General features: G+C 49.9%; 1 protein-coding gene across 4 annotated transcripts in view; it reads right to left on the bottom strand.

Annotated features, from left to right (window-relative positions):
* Nucleotides 1-3,781: 3,781 nt before the first annotated feature.
* ZBTB40 (zinc finger and BTB domain containing 40) overlaps nt 3,782-16,275 on the bottom strand; it is a 33,195-nt gene continuing 20,701 nt past the window's right edge. For 3 of the 4 annotated variants that reach the window (XM_062626331.1, XM_062626330.1, XM_062626332.1), the window contains exons 8-16: nt 14,804-14,972; nt 9,744-10,151; nt 9,074-9,280; nt 8,000-8,164; nt 7,373-7,587; nt 6,536-6,698; nt 6,120-6,206; nt 4,984-5,204; nt 3,782-4,262 (exon numbers count right to left, since the gene is read on the bottom strand). In XM_062626331.1, the coding sequence (XP_062482315.1) occupies nt 4,071-4,262; nt 4,984-5,204; nt 6,120-6,206; nt 6,536-6,698; nt 7,373-7,587; nt 8,000-8,164; nt 9,074-9,280; nt 9,744-10,151; nt 14,804-14,972 (1,827 nt within the window). In that variant the 3' untranslated portion in view covers nt 3,782-4,070. Of the gene's footprint in view, nt 4,263-4,983; nt 5,205-6,119; nt 6,207-6,535; nt 6,699-7,372; nt 7,588-7,999; nt 8,165-9,073; nt 9,281-9,743; nt 10,152-14,803; nt 14,973-16,275 lie in introns of those variants that run through there. The other variant, XR_009966224.1, reaches the window with a different exon arrangement.

Below are 16,275 nucleotides of genomic sequence, written 5' to 3'. Positions count from 1 at the left end.
AACCCCATCCCATTTGTAGATGAAGGCTATATACAGCAATTTAACAGCAGGCACCATGCAGCATCCGTGTGCCTCATATTAAACAAACTAAGAGCTACACTTTATCAGGTTTGCTTAATATGATTAGAAACCTGGGCAGATTTCCTGCTTTCAGTGATCATACATGGTGCAGGGAAGGCAAAGTGAGAGCTTCTGCTTTTGCTCTCTGTGCGAAACACCGGCTGGAGACCTGATAAAAGGAATTGCTGCTTTAACACAGGAAATTAGGAATCGTGGCAACTGACTGCAAGGAAGCATCATACAGCTGACTGTACCGGGGGATCAGACACATTAACTGATGCTGGAGAGACAGCCGAGCCCCTCCATCAGCAGCCTGCTCCTCCCCACTGCAAAGGTTACTGAGCCCAGCTCTCAGGGCAGCTCCTCAGCTCTCCCTGTGTGCAGCAAACCGCTGGGTTCAGGAGAGGGAATTGCCTCTGGCTGCTGAAGCATCTCATCCCTGCCCTGTGGAACACCGCATGGCGCTCACCGAGCTGGAGCCCATCGAAAACATTATTTCCTTCCTCCAGTGCTTGAATCCGCTGGGCATGTGCCAGCAGCCTGACAGATCCATCATGAAATCTGCCAGGAGCAGCATCAGTCAGGGCTTGCCCCACTCACAGAGGGTTTCAGGCTGTTGGTACCTGCTCTCCTCCTCTTATCCCCCAGGAGGGGCCTTCAAGCACTGTCCCCCCCCATGCTCCTGCCACCTCCATCCCTTGCTCAGGGCAAGGCAGCAGCACTGCGCTTGCACACACTGTGTTCAAATAACACCCTGCAAAAGTACATTTTGCATTGGGAAATGCCAAGGGAGGGCTGCTCACAGCCTGCTTTTTTCCAGAGGATCCTCCCATGAACAGGGCAGATGCCAGGTCAAAGTTGGGCATAGAAACAGACATTTCCTAACAGCCACAAGCTTAGTCCTGCACCCTAAACACTACCAATTAATGCATGGAGATAGAGAAATCATGAACTGATCTAATGTCCTCATGGATGTTACTCCCAAGACTTCTGTTCCCAAAAGGGCAGGATGGTCCCATGCTTCAGTCTGAGAAGACAATAGCTCCTCTGCTCCCTTACAAGGGATGGCACCAAGGTCAAGAGGGCCACAGGACCTCACAAACCCCAGTGGGTCACCCAGCACCTAGGATCACATTCTCAGAAACAAGCCCTTTACCTTCCAACCAACTGCTTCACATGACAACCTGTAACATCTTCCCTTCTCCATCTTTTATTTTTACAGAGGAAAAAAAGAGAGGCAGCACAACCAGAAATCTCTAGCGATCAGCATCTTCAGTGTTACGCACATCAGACCAGGATGTGCCCTAGGAAACGCATCCTCCTCCCAGGTAGGACATAGGTGTTGCTAACACTGCAATTTGCTCTGATGTGCACATTTCATCCATCAAAAAGAAACTGGAATGGGGGAATCTGAGTTGTTATCTCCTCATAATGATATGGGAGATGCTTGATGGTGTCTGTACAGCTGCGGAGCACTCACTGGGTGTTTACTGCTGGCAGGACTCTGCCAAGGACATGTCATCAAGGCAGGAGAAATGGCCCTAAATGAGACACATAAGCCTGAACTGTGCCTGATGTGCAGTCGACACAGTTCCCCTTCACCTGTGACAATGCTTGGTCAACAGGGACCAAATGGATCAAAGCCAAAATGAATCCCTAGCCAAGCTCCCTCTGCCTTATGAGAGGGCTATATATAAGGCAGCTTCTCCACAAGCCCTGCTAAACCTTTCCTCTTCCTTCAGATTTTTTCAGGAACAAAGGCAAATCATCCTCCACCGTGCAGATACTGGCTCTCAAATGAAGGCCAGGACATCTGCAAAGCACTGCCTGGACAACTCATCCCTGCTTCAGAGCACTCATGCAGCCTGTGCAGGATTCCCACAGCTCCCAGCCCTAGGGTGACAGAAAAGGGGGAACAGCTTCCACCTCCATCAGCCCGCAGGACAAAATCCACTGTTAACATCCCAACACATCTGCTCTGAGACCATCAAGATGTACTTGCTCACCCTGCCATTACTCCCATGCTCATCCTAAGCACCACACAGAGCTCATCCATGCTCAGGCATTAGATGGTCTTCAGCAGTTCCACCTCTGTTCTTCTGGCCAAGGAGGGTCCCAGCCTTTAGCACTGCTTTGCCTCAGTAACAGATGTATTTTCCCCCCCTCCACAGGTGGCCACAGCCCAGTTGCAGCCTCTCATTTAAGCAGCAATATCCAGGGCTTGTAGGTGTCCTGCCCAGGGCTTGGAGCTGTCCTTCAGCTTTGCACTAGCTTAAGGACTCTCCCTGCCAGTCCAAGGAGCTGGGGAAGGCCTGGGAAGGCCAAGAGGAGCTTCAGCAAAGGTGCAGAGGCACCTGCCCATCAGCACTAATCCTCAAGACCTTGAGCACCATCTCCTGGTCATCCCTGGATTCAGTGGCAACTTAACCTCATGCTTCCTCCATTTCATTTCACCATCACTGCAAAGTCTGGGGGACAAACCGTGCATGCAACTGAGGAGGAGAAAGGTGGGAGCCCTTCAAGGCAAACGCAACACTTCACCAGTCGTTTGCTGCCACGCACACACCCCAAATCGGCTCCACCAAGCCCTTCTCCTGGGAGCACCCCTTGCTGTTCACCTCTCCCCAGACTGTAACAGGAACAAACTCTCTCATAGCACAGCCAGCTCAGCAACCATCTCTGCCTGGTGCCTGTGAGCAGCCAGCACGAGAAGCTGCTGGAAAACTCCAATCTGTTCCTCTCCTGTGCTCCCGTGGCTCTGGGCAGTGCAATGGAACAGGGCTGCTCAGGGATCACTGCTCAGTATGTAAATACCACAGTGGCAGAGTTCAACCTTTTGGCATGAGGGAAAGGAAGATAAATGCTATCAGTCCCCTCAGAGCCACAGGAACCCTGCATCTATCTAATTGCACTTCATAATGGATTCAGCAAACCATTAATTATCAGATTATATTTTAGGAAACTGAAGATAAAAAAGCTTTATGAAATTTAGCCTTAAAGGGGCCAGTGTGCTACAATGAAGCTGTTGCATCAGGCTGGCACCAGAGAAGCAAACTTTACAGTAGGTATCTGAATGCATTTTACAAAGCACTGCCCTGCGTGCCAGGGGAACATCTGTGTGCAGTCACTGCAGCTACTGCACACTCAGACAGAAATACCTTCACTAGTGGCAATCCATTGATAGCAGCAGCAAGGGGCCCTGCTCCTTTCTCAGATGTGGCAGCTTCAGCATGTCCTGGTGAATCAGAGGGGGTGGGAGGTCTCAGGGATGTCTGCCCTGCGAGGACATGGATGCCCAGACATGCCTGTGACCCTTCCTAACAGACAAATGCAAAACATGGATGGGATAAGACTTGTGCTACACAAGGTATTACCTGAACAGCTCCAGAGCCATTTAGCACAACTCAAAAGAAGTCTTTGCTTCAGCAGAGAGTCCCAGATGTCAGCTCTGCATGGCAGGGCTTCTCTAGCTGGCACAACAGATAGCACAGTGGCACAGGGGAGAGCAAGAGAAGAAACAAAGCAGCCCTTACACACCCTGCAGAGCAGCAGATACCTGCAGAGCACATCACTGCTTCAGCCATAAAAATCTCCACCCCAAATTCTCAGGACAGCTTTTCCTTCGGTTTCACATACTCACACCACCCCAACTTTGTCTTCATTAGTCTCCTCCCTCCACTCTTGTCCCCAGCAGTGCAGGAACACAGCTGAACACCCTCAATTTCCATCTTTTCCTCTGCTGCTTTATTTCTCTTGAGCTGGGAGAGATGAGTGGTCCAGCTCACCTGAGCTGCCAGGTGCTGACTGCAGAGAGACATCCCAAGCCCATGTGAATGTCTACAAACCTCTCCTGTCCTTGGCCATGCTGTACTTGCTGCATGCCATTTCTTTGCAATGTCACATCCCCAAGGAAACCCTGAATCTCCCTGCTGGAGCAGCACGTTGAGGCACAGCTCCTGAACGAGCCCAGTGGATACCAGGGGCCCTGCATGGGCACCCGCTGCTCACTCTCACTTGGTTTCTTCACAAATCAGCATGATTTTGTCATCAAACAAGTCCTCCATAGTCACTGCCACCAGCTCAGAGCCAGTTTGGCTCACTTGAGATTCAGGCAATGTCACAAAGACTTGGGAGCCAGCCAGTTGGGCGTCATCAAAAGAGATGATGTGCTGTGCTGCTCCTTGCTCCGACGTCTGAATCACCTGCGTGGAAGATGACCAGAGAGTCAGCCACTTCCAGCACCACTTCCCCCCATGCCCACTCTGCTGCTCACATCTTTCCCAGCCCCAGCTCTGGTAAGAACGTTTAGCTTCACACCAGAGGTCTGCAATTACAGTAGGTGTGAGACTAGTGGGAAACACTAAACCACACACACCGAGGATGCAAAAGAGAAGACAGGAGAGCAATTTAAATATTTCTCTCCATAAAATCGCTATTATTTAGCTCCATAAGCAATGGCTGACAATAAACACTCTGTGATTATCTGCTGGAGGAATGCCAGCCCAGGGAATCACTGGGCACCCTCATCCAAGGGGCTATTCTTCACTGAAGGCTGAGACATAGAAGAATCTGGTTCAAGCCCAGCATTTGGCCTCCAACAAAACAGCTATAATGTCACAGGGTATGTCACTTGGATTTTAATAGCCTCTCAGTGACCAAGCACCTCTGCACACACTGGTGGTCCCTCTTCCTAAGCTCCTGAAAACCAGGACTAAGCTCCTTCTCCTTCAGTGAGCCCACCTCACACTAGCACAGAAATCCTAGAGCACTGTGGGCTGGGGAGCTCACACCCTGGACTCCTCCAGGAAGGGGGAATCAGGGAGCAGAAGGGGTGGATCTGGGAATGGATCTGGGAAGAAGAAGCAGGTTAGAGGTGGAGGATGGATAATAACTGTGGGGGCTGAGGCACACAGCAGTCTTTACCTGTACAATCTGGGCTGTGGTGGCATGGGAGAAGAGCACCTTGGGATGCTCAGCACTGCAGTGCTCTTCCAGCTCGCCCTGGGACGGGAAGAGCTCCCCACAGAGCTCGCAGGGGAAGGTGCTCTCCTTCTGCTTGAAGTGCTCGCTGGTGACGTGGTTCTGCAGGGCCCCTGGGAGGTGGAAGGATGCAGAGCAGTACAGACAACGGAAGGGCTGTGAGCCTGGGAGGAGAAGCAGCATCCTGAGCCTAGGATGGGAAGACCAGGACCAGCCCAAGGGCACAGGGAGCTGCAGATGCACAGCCAGGACATGCAGGGCTGAAACCCACCAGGGACTCAGGCACAGCATCTGCCAGCATCCCTTCTCCTGCTGCACACAGCTTGTGGCTGTTCAGGTCCACTTTAGCTCTAGCTCCCTGCAACACCATGTGCAGAAACAAGGCTGGTGTATCTGGCTGTAGCTGTAGCTGTCCCTTCTCACAGTAGTCTCTTCTCCCTATTTCCTGCACCACTCAGCACTGCTCTTTATCGGCCTAGCTTGCACCTCCTGATGCAGCTATTGCAAACCCACTATCCACCCCAGGGGCTTTCTCCTCTCAGAGAGGGCTAGGGGCAAGTCTCCTTCTTCCCCACTCTCCTGGCTGCTGTTGGCTGTCTCCTCCAATGTCTCCTGATCCTGCTATCCCACGCACAGACCTGGAGACCCACCTTTCATAGTGGTCTGGTCTGCCAGTTTACTGCCCTCACAGCCCGGGTCCCTCTCTGATCTTTCTGGCGCTCAAATCCCTTTTTCTTCAGTCCCTCACTACCTCCATCCTCTGCAAACTCCAATGCTCAGGGCTCAGGTCCTTGTTTCTCTGTGCTGCTGTCTCCTCACCCATACTTAGCTCTCTTCTATGCTGTAACAAGCAAACCCAGAACCCTCCTTGACTCCAGTGGCTCCAGAAGATTAACAAACATGCCAGCCTCACCAAAAGCGGTGCTTTTCCAGTTCATCCATGTTTTCTGTTTCCTCACACCCTGTTTCCTTACCATGACCATCTTCACTCTTCTGCTTAGAGCTTAGACATCACCTACTCAGTGAGAGGAGCAGTCATTGCCCACAAGGTAACATGAACAACAGCAAATGCAACAGACCTGAGTGCCTGCACTTCACATGGACCTGCAGGAGGGCCAAGGTAGGGAACTGCTCCTTGCATGTCTCACACTCATGGAACTTCACATCTGCAAACGAAGCGAAGAGCAGAAATGTGTGCTCCCAAGGTCTTCAACAAGAGACCTTCTGGACCAGAGCTCTGTTAATACTTCAGCAACACCATAAGCACATACAGAGAAGCATCTTTGGAGAGAAGGCAGGAAAAGGAGAGGCCAAGAGCAAGTGAGCTGCAAGGTGCCGAGGTGAGACTTGCCAGAAGAGACTGCTACAGTATACAAAGAATCTATTGTGATTTGCAAGGTAAAGGGGGGTGTGCAGCCTCGTCCTGTCACAGTTACTACTACACCTCTCCCAGCAGTCCCCATGTGGTTGTGTTTGCTGACGAATGGGTTGTTACCTGTGTGCTCTTCCTTGACGTGCTTTCGGTGAGCGGCAGTGCTGGAGAAAGTTTTGTCACAGGAGCTGCACTGCAGGGAGGAGAACTTGGAGGAGCGGTGGTTCTGAGCTGCAAAGACATCAGGGTGGTGGGTCCGGTTGTGGTACCATAACCCTGACAATTGCTGCAATGATAAGGATCAAATCATGGTTACAAACCAAAGCTGCTCCAGGGGCATCATGACAGCAAGAAATTGCATGGGAAGCAACAGAATCAGTGGGGTTGTGTTCAGCAGCTACAAGACCTGCTCATCCTCCCACAGGAACAGACCCAACGCCTCACTTATGTTCTCCATTGCCCCTGAAGAGATGAACACAGCCCTTCAGTGAACAATCTCTCATCCTGATCTCACTTGCTGCAGATCTCCTTTTGGTGTGAATTTTTGTTCCCTACTAGGAACACGCTCCCACACTTACTCCCACTGAGGCATGCCATTTGCAAAACAAGCATTTTATTCCTACACTTCCTGGCAGCTAGAACCTTGGGTGAAAGAGATTCCTGAGGGTCCAGGTGGGCAGGGATGTAGCCCTTGGCAGCCACAGCCTATCTGTCATCACTGACTTGGCAGTCCTGGGGCAAAGGGTGGACTTGTATAATCCTTGAAGGTCTTTTCCAACCTAGTTGAGTCTACGACTCTATGGACCTACCTTTTCCCTATGGACTCTGCCTCCTCTGTGCAATCTTTCCCTCTGCTAACCCCAAACTGCTGCATGTAGCGTGCATGGAAGCAGCCTGGTGCACGAACAGGCAATGACAACCTCCAGCACACGAGACCAAACCCTCGCTGTCCCAGCTCACCTGGTAAGCTTTGTCACAGATCTCACAGCTAAAGGGCTTTCCCCCAACGTGGGTCACCATGTGGCGCTCCAGGAGTGATGGGGCACTGAAAACTTTGGAGCAGGTCGGGCAGGGGTGGTATTCCCGAGAGTGAGCTTCATGGACGTGCTTGCGGTGCTCCTGCAGGGTGGCAAAGCTCATCCGGCACTTCTTGCAGTCATAGGGATCTTCGATGTCTGCCACCCAGAGACACAACAGAAATCACAGGGGCAAAGAAATAAAGACAAAAAGAATTAAGAGAGGAATTCACAGAGGGAGGAAAGAAAAAGGGAAGAAACCCTTGTTACTTCCCAAATGAACGCTAACACTTTGCATACAGATGATGCTGCTCCCGCTCACCTACAGCTTCCTATGGTGGGTTGGCAGCAGCTTGCTGGAAGCCATTCCTCCCATTTTCTTTGGGATAACCCTACTCACAGCAACAAAACACTAAATTTTCCTGCTTTTCTTGGGTGGAAAAAAAATCCCATCACAAGACATGCAGCCAGCCTGCAGGCACCGTAACACTCGCATAAGCCTCCACTGGCACAGATGAGTGTGCCATGACTTGGGTTTGCCCAAGCCAGGAAGGCCGCTGGCCACACTCACTGTGGAAGCTCCGGAGGTGGATGGAGAGCCCGTTGGCCTGGCGGAAGCCTTTCCCACATTCCCGGCAGACGTAGGGCTTGTCCCCGGTGTGCGTGCGGACGTGGCGGGACAGCTCGATGGACTGGGCGAACACGGCGTCGCAGTACTGGCAGGCGTACATCTTCCCTGCAGTGACACCAGGGTGAGAGCCTGCACCTAACGGGACAGGAGCTCTCTCTGGACTACGCCTAATTTCAAAGGGAGAGGGAAGAGATGATAAAGTGGACAATGTGGCTCTCCTGAGGCAGCCAGAGCATCTCAGTGCAGGGTCAAAAAGGTCCTAGAGGTGCTGGGGAAGACCACACCTGCACAGACAGTGTTAAATTACCACAGACCTTAAGTATCTGGAGGTATTACACACTTCTAGAGGTAGTACATGCTGGTGCGTCTCATAGAATCATAGAGTCAATAAGACCTTTAAGATCATCAAGTCCAATTGTTTCCCCCAGGACTGCCAAGTCCACCACTAAACCATGTCACTAAGGGCCTCATGTTCAAAACTGCCCAGCTGCATCACACTTGAGCAACACTGGGAAAGACACCCAAGTGTGTTTATCACAAACATAGCAATGCACCCTCTGTGCCCATGAGCTGGAAGAGGCAAGACTAAGGACCAGTAGTGCATGGGGCTGAGTGTGGGGGCAGGAGAAGCACTGGTGTGAAGAACTGTGTGAAATTCAGCCAGAGGGAGGGACAGGAGAAAGAAAGTTAACCAGAGGGGAGGAGGAGGCATTGCAGGAGTAAGGGAACAGAGAGGAGCTACTGAGGAGAAAAACAAGGAAGAGAAGGACGAAGATCCTCTTAATGAAGAGTACACTGGGTAGCTATTTGGATGATACAGAGAAGGGGATGGGGGAAAGGCAGAGTGGGGAACTGCAAGCAAAATCATGCATGTGAAAGAGATATGGGAGCAACCTGCTGCCCAGGGCTGCCCAAAGGATGGAGAAGCAGCCTGGAGGCAGATGGAGCAACAGGGCACAAGGGCATGGATGGAGTAAGCTAAGCCCATGGCTGGGTTCCATGGGGAAGGCTCACCCTCAGCATGTTTCTTCTTGGTGTGGTAGGCAAGGGCCGAGGCCTGCATGAAGGTCATCAGGCAGTGCTTGCACACGAAGGGCCGGTCCCCGGTGTGTAGCCGCAGGTGGTTCTTCAGCGTGGAGTTGGCTGCAAACTTGGCCCCACACTCCTTGCAGGAGAAGGGCTTCTCATCGAAGTGCTCCGTCAGCTTGTGGTACTGCATCCCTGTGGAGGCAGGCAGGACACTGAGATGGCACTGGTGGGACACCCAGGGCGAGCCCTGCCTGCCCCTGTGCAAAGGCACCACTCCACCCAGCCTGGAGGCCCATCAGCCCACCCGTGACACCAGGGGTCCACCAGGATATCATGAGCTGCCACAGGGAGGGATAGAGACTCAACTCCTCTTACTCATCCAGCTAAACCAGTCACAGAGCTGGAACAGCTTGATTATTTCTGGAGGCTTTTAAATGTGCCAGTAGCCCCACTTTTCCTTGATGAGCCATGTGGAAAACCAATTAAGGAAGAGCTAATCGGAAAGCAGTTGTGCTCAGTGGGGCAGGAGAAATGAGCCAAGCTGCATTTCTCACACATGACGATAACAGAGCCCAGGAAGGAGGAGATTTCCAGCTATCTCTTTACTATGTTGCCCAGGCTTCTGTCCAAATGCCCCTGCTTCCACCAACCCTACCTGAGGCGTGAGCAAACTCTCGGCCACAGATGTCACACGTCACAGGGAGCCGCTTCTTCTTCTTCTTGACCATCCCCACCACACCGTGGACCTCCAGCTGATGCTTCTCCAGCTCTTTCTTTGTCAATTTGACTTCGCTGCACTCCTTACACTGGATCTGCTTCCCTCTGGCCACCCGACAACGTTTCATGTGCACCTTCAGGCGGCAGTAGAAATGGAAGGTCTTATCACAGGCTTTGCAGACAAAACTCTTCTTGGAAGAAGGTTTTTCACAGGGTTCCTTCGGTTCCTTGGCACCAGCACCTCCTGCCTTGTCCTCATCTTTGTCCAGAGCTTCAACTTGGGATTTACTGTTCACCTTCCACTTCCTAATCCCAGGCTTCTCCCCACTTCCCTCAGTCAAGAGACCTACAGGAATAGCAAGTCCTGTTTTGGTGGTGACCAGCAGGACTGGGCACCAGCCCCTTGGTCTCCTATCTCCTGAATGCTCTTACACTGACAGTTGTGCCTGCACAGCAATAACAGACACATATCAGACACACTGTCCCCAACACAGCAGTGGTGCGTGCCTCTGCCCAAAAGCAGCCATGGCCATGCATGGTACGATGCATGAAATCACATCCTTGGTCCTTGGATTTCTTCATCCACAATACCAGGGGCCGGATGAGGTGGCAAGAGCCAGATTTTCCAAAGAGCTTGCTCCTCAAACACCAACAACTCTTGTTTCCAAGCATCTGCCTGCTAACATGAAGTTACAGAGGTGCTTAAAAGTCTGAAGGTCTGAGCCTCAGGGGTGATACTAAGTCTGCCACAGAGATTGGATATCTAGCCATTAATCACAAGAACTCTCAGGAACACTTCCCAAACACAAACTCTTGGAAAGAGAACAGACAATCTTGCTACAACCCGTTTGAATCTTCTGGTTAGGGCCCTGAGGTATTTTGAATCGCTCATTACATTCATTTCTTACAGAGCCTAACACTTTCCTGAGCCCCTGTAACATCATCATCTCAAAAAGCGAAAGCTGGAAAATTCACCTAGGATCTCAATCTACAGAAAAGACCCACAGGGAATGTATATATGGAAGGAATCAAAATACAAACAGATATATTTGGCTTTTTTGCTCTAATGAGAACCATGCAACTGTGTGGCCATGGAAACCACTGCAGACTTCTCCTTTTGCCAACACACAGGAAATGAAGCCTGTGCCTGCAAAACTTCATTTCTGCCTTCCTCACTATGGGAAGAGCTCAGCAAAGTGTCCTCCCTGCACAGTGTTACTGCCCCGGATCTCCAGCCATGTAAAAACCAGGTTACACAGCCCAACAGACTTGGAAATCTTAATACTTAGGTGGTAGTGACCCACCAACCTGTGAACACATCAAGGGAGAAAAACAGACTGGATGTCAAGTTTCCAGTCTGCCCTGCTCTGTCAAGATAGCAACACACACCTTTCACCTCTGAGGTCTCTTCCCACATTCCCTACAACCAACAGTGCCAGTTTTTCTGACCCAAGTGAAGAAGTATCTTTAAACCTCCCAGAAATGTTAAACATCAGAAAGAGTCATCTTGCTGCGCAGGATGGATGTGGATGAAGAGATGAGCACTAAAGAAACCAACACTGGAAATGTCTAGAAGCAGTGCCATGGCGGCAGGGGTGTAATCTGAGGCAGATGAAACAGTTTTGCCACAGACCCAAGTGCACCAAGAGCCACCTCGAGGTCCTACTGCTCTTATGCATGTGAAAATGTTGTTCAGGATTACAAACCTTTAGCTTGGACACCAGCACAGGACTGTAATGGTATAAAAGCAGGGGCAGCTCTCAACTTGAGTCCACCTTCATGGGTGAAATGCATAAAGGGGCTCCAGGAACAGGTCTCCATCTTCAGGGGGATGCTACTACTCCCAGGGAATCATTTCGAAGGAAAGCTGAAGCAGATCACATGAAGAAAACCTTACTGTTAATTATGGTGTATTTCACACCAAGTTCTCTTTCCCTTTTGTAAGTGGCCTTCAGAGTCTGTAACCCTGGTGGCTGCCCTATCCTCCCTGCAGAACTCCAGAAACAGAAGATCTCTTGGTGTGTGATCATCCCATCTCCCACTTCTTCAGCTTAAGATGGAAGAAAATTCCACCTATCCCTTTACATCTTGAAGGTCATCCAGTGTATCCTGACCTGTGTGGTGGCTTCTAATGCATAACTTTTACAGTTAATGGCATTTTGCTTGCAGACCCTCCAACTTAACAGTTCCAGAGGCTGACTCTGGCCTAAGTGAGGTGCTAAACACAAGACTATGCAGAGGAAAAGCTTTTCTGCTGGAGTTCTTCGCATCTCTGAGATATGAAAGCAAGATGTATCTTGACAAACATGATCTCCCCAGAAGTGACTCTATGGAGACCAGGAAAGCAGATGGCTAGAGAAGAGGTTACAGAGCTGGCTGGAAGAACCAAACCTCGTCCTTACATGCACCAGCTGCCAACAGGGAAGTGCTCTGGCTACTGAAGGAACCCAAGGAGAAGTTAACAGATTTCACATTGTACCTTCACCAAAGAAACCAACCCAGTACTTTGATAATGCTGAGTGTTGCTGGGGAGGGGTGTAGGCAGTTTCCTCCACAGGGATGCCTTGTGCTTTCCAAGTGCTTCAGCTCACCCCTTTTTGGGTTTTGCATGGTAGAGATGTAAAAACTGTTGCTTTCAAGTGGAAATGCAAACTCTGAACAGCATGTATGCTCTTCAGAAACGTAAGATCCCTGCTTCAGGTGGAAGCTCACAGCCCTCAAACATGAGGCCCACAGTTATCATCCATATCGCATGCCAAGAGCCACCTGCAACAATTAGGTCTGGTAAGCAGCAATATCTGAGCTAAGGAGACTGACCTAGAAATTAAGATATGGAACCTCACTGTAGGATGCCAAAAAGGGGCCAGTAACTGGCAATTTTCCTCCAGACACTTCACACAGAATGTATCTTTTTGCCAAGTAAATACCATTTTTCCAGGGCTTTTGTTTTTGATATTGCTCCTTGCTTGATTTCATCTCAACCTTGGCTTGAAGCCCTGCAAATACACTTAGTAACAGCAGTCTGCTCTCTTTGATATTGGTGCCAGAGACACAGGCATCTGCCAGAGTGATGTAGCTGACTCCCCCGCTGCTGAGCACCGCAAGGTGTCCAGGAGCTAAGGTGGGCTGCACATTCACAGGCATGTGCAACTCTGCTTGTCTTAACTCCTCTAGAATCGCCAGGGAAACAGCCCTAGCACATCCCATGGCCAGAAAGGGTCAAGGGGAGTGGGACAAGTGCCTGCGGCATCAGAAGGAGACAGAGATGGAATGGAAGATAAGAACGAATCGCCTTTTCTCTGGAATTCCTCATCAGAGTCATGACATGGTGAAAAAGCCAGCTGGAATGCTGGCAACTCCTGTTGGAGTTAGAAGAGAGGACCTAGATCTAAACTGGCCATGAATACTGGATGTACAGCACAGGACATCTCTCAGGGAGACCACTAAGGCCACTGAGTCAAGAGGAGCAGAGCACGTGCTATTAGCTTCTGAGACCTACAGCTAGGGCAGTAACACACATCCTTGGTTTCTTCTATACGTGTACTGGTCCCAGTCATCCAGTAGCATCCACCACCCCAAAAACATTCCCCCACTGCTCAAGAGCACAGGCAAGCCAACAAACCTTAAGGGACCTATGGGCAGGTCACCCTCTGTCCCTTCCCAGCACACAGCGAACACTGGCTTTGCCTGTCACTGTCAAACACGAAATGATGGCAAGTGTCAAAGCCACAAGGCTCGTGCTCATTCATACAGATCAGTCATGGACCGAACCCAAACATTCAGACAAAGCAAATCAAACCTTCAACCCCTAAGAAAAGATGAGACATTAACAACAACCTGTTTGCTCTACCTATTTACCAATCTGCTAGTATTTCTATCAGCTAAGAAGCTCTGGCCCCACAAGTAAATAGGGATGGACTGAACCAGTGCCTGTGCTTGGATAAAAATCCCACCACATACAACCCAGTGGACTCTGTAGCCCAAATAATCTGGATACACTGGGAAATATGACGCCATAAAAATGTCTGTGAACAAACAGAATAAGCAAGTCCCATTTGCATCCTTTTCAAGAGAATGCAAACCTGCACTTAGCTTCCTGGCCCTCTGTTATCTTTTTCATTAAAGTACCAAATTATTCTGTTAAGCATTCTGCATTCAAATGTCAGATGCATAGATATAATCTGGCTCCGCTGAAAGCATCCCACAGCTCAGGGCAGGGTTTCACACATGGTTACTGCCATGCATTTGTTTTCTGAAGCTCACCAAATTGCTCTCGGCTATGTTTTGCTCATCCCTTTGCCAAACTAGTACAGAGTGTAACATTCCCCTACTGCTATGGGACCCTCCCAAGGGATCATTTGCTCTGTAAAGTGTATATATAGCAAGACCAAATTAAGGCACTGTAAGAAAGTTAACATAGAAAATAGTCTGGGACTACAAACTGCACCATCATGTTCATCTTTGCACAAGACAAGCATGCCCTGACGTGACCTTTCTGCAATGAGCCTGTGAAGTATCTACACATAACACATATGAAGTCAAGGGACTGTAATACAAGCCCAAACTCACACAGATCCAACAGCACAGGAAGAGCAAAAGAAACCCTGCAGCTTAAGATAGTAATTCTGCAAAATAAGCCAATATAGATACAAATTACATAGGTAAGTGGCTTAAATGCCTCCAGAGCAAGGGCTGAGGTGTAGAAATGTAAACGCAGGTAAGGAATACCAGTATGGGCCCAGTCATGGTCTCCACAACCCTTGTAAAGTACAAAACATTAATATGATGCATTTTGCCAGCAGGAGAAAAGCACTTTCCAGTGCTTGGATCCAAAGGGTCACCCCTGTGAATCCTCCTATAATTACAACCCCAACATCTGGCCAGGGGTAGCTCTGTGAAATGACAGGAAGGCCACTGAGGTCCACTATCAAACTGCCCATGACCCCTATAGCCATGTCTAAAAGATCAGAGAAGGACAAAAACTTGTCCTTTACTTACCCACATGCCCCAGCTCCTGCATCACTGGCTGCAGGTCTGGGAAGGACTCGTGGACATTGCACAGCAGCTGACAGATCTTGATGGCCAGGACAGACTTCTCCTGGGCTGTGCTCAGGGCTGCTTTCAAGGAGGCCTCTGAACTTTCCTTCTGAGCAGAAATACTCAGCAGCTGGAGAAGTAAGAAGAAGAAAACATCACATGATAGAGATTTTGAGCTGTAAAAGGTCGGGATGGGGGCACATCCTCTTTGTTTCATCTCTACTGCTGGGAACCTGCTTTGAGAAACCAGAAATGAAACCCCTTTCCATACAGGTCTTTGGCCCTTCACTGATGCATGTGCATGAGCGGAGGGAATTTCAGGATTAAAAAAGTTACAACACATGAAACTTTCACACTCTGTTTTGTTATTAGCTCACTGAACAAGTCCAGAGGAGGCCACAAGGATGATCACAGGCTGGAGCACCTCCTGTATGAAGACAGGCTGAGAAAGTTGGGGCTGTTCAGCCTAGAGAAGAGAAGCTGCGTGGAGACCTCAGAGCAGCTTCCAGTGTCTGAAGGGGACCTATAGTGCTGCTGGGGATGGACTCTTCATTAGGGACTGTACTGATAGGACAAGGGGTAACGGGTTAAAACTGAAACAGGGGAAGTTTAGATTGGATGTAAGGAGGAAATTCTTTACTGTAAGGGTGCTGAGGCACTGGAATGGGTTGTCCAGGGAGGTTGTGAATGCTCCATCCCTGGTGGTGCTCAAGGCCAGGATGGACAGAGCCTTGGGTGCCATGGTTTAGTGTGAGGTGTCCCTGCCCATGGCAGGGGGGTTGGAACTGGATGAACTTAAGGTCCTTTCCAACCCTAACTATTCTGTGATTCTGAAACCCACCTCCCTATGGAAAGAGCAGCTCCTCAATGCCTTAAAGCATTACAAGCTTCCCTAACTCATAAACCTGTGCTTCACACACAGCTTTCCTCTCTCTGGGCTTTACCTTCTAAACCCAAGCCTGCTTCAGCCAGGCACTGCAAGGAGACCCAAGGCAAGAATCTGTGCATGCCCATACGTATCTCACCCATCCAGATCTCCAGCAGCAGCTACTGGAGCAGGAATGAGGAACCAGAGACTGCTAGGTGGAAAAGGCTAGCTCCTTACCAACATAGCCCGTTTTCCTTGTCAAAGGGAAAAGAGGCAAAGCACTCTGGGCTGCTACACAATCATGGCATCCTCAGTGCACTTTCTAGGAGCATTTCATTCTCACATATCCTGGAATAGCCAACTGAAATGGACACCCACTCCTTGGCAGCTCTGCTTTCCCTTCGCACCCTTGCAGAGCTGAAACGGTTTTGCTGTGTTTGAACATCCACAATTTCACAAACTGAGAATCTCACTGGCAATTTCTTTTACCCCAAAACTCCCACAGGATTTATATAACACACCCAACACACACTCACTGTAGCAGAAGGGCACCTCCAACATTGGA

This window comes from Pezoporus occidentalis, unplaced genomic scaffold (assembly GCF_034315485.1).
Source record: "Pezoporus occidentalis ecotype Australia unplaced genomic scaffold, CSIRO_AGI_Poc_V1 ctg290, whole genome shotgun sequence".
In the NCBI taxonomy this organism is placed as follows: domain Eukaryota; kingdom Metazoa; phylum Chordata; class Aves; order Psittaciformes; family Psittacidae; genus Pezoporus; species Pezoporus occidentalis.
Note: the sequence above shows the minus strand (reverse complement) of the source record. Positions and strands in the feature narration are given on the sequence as shown.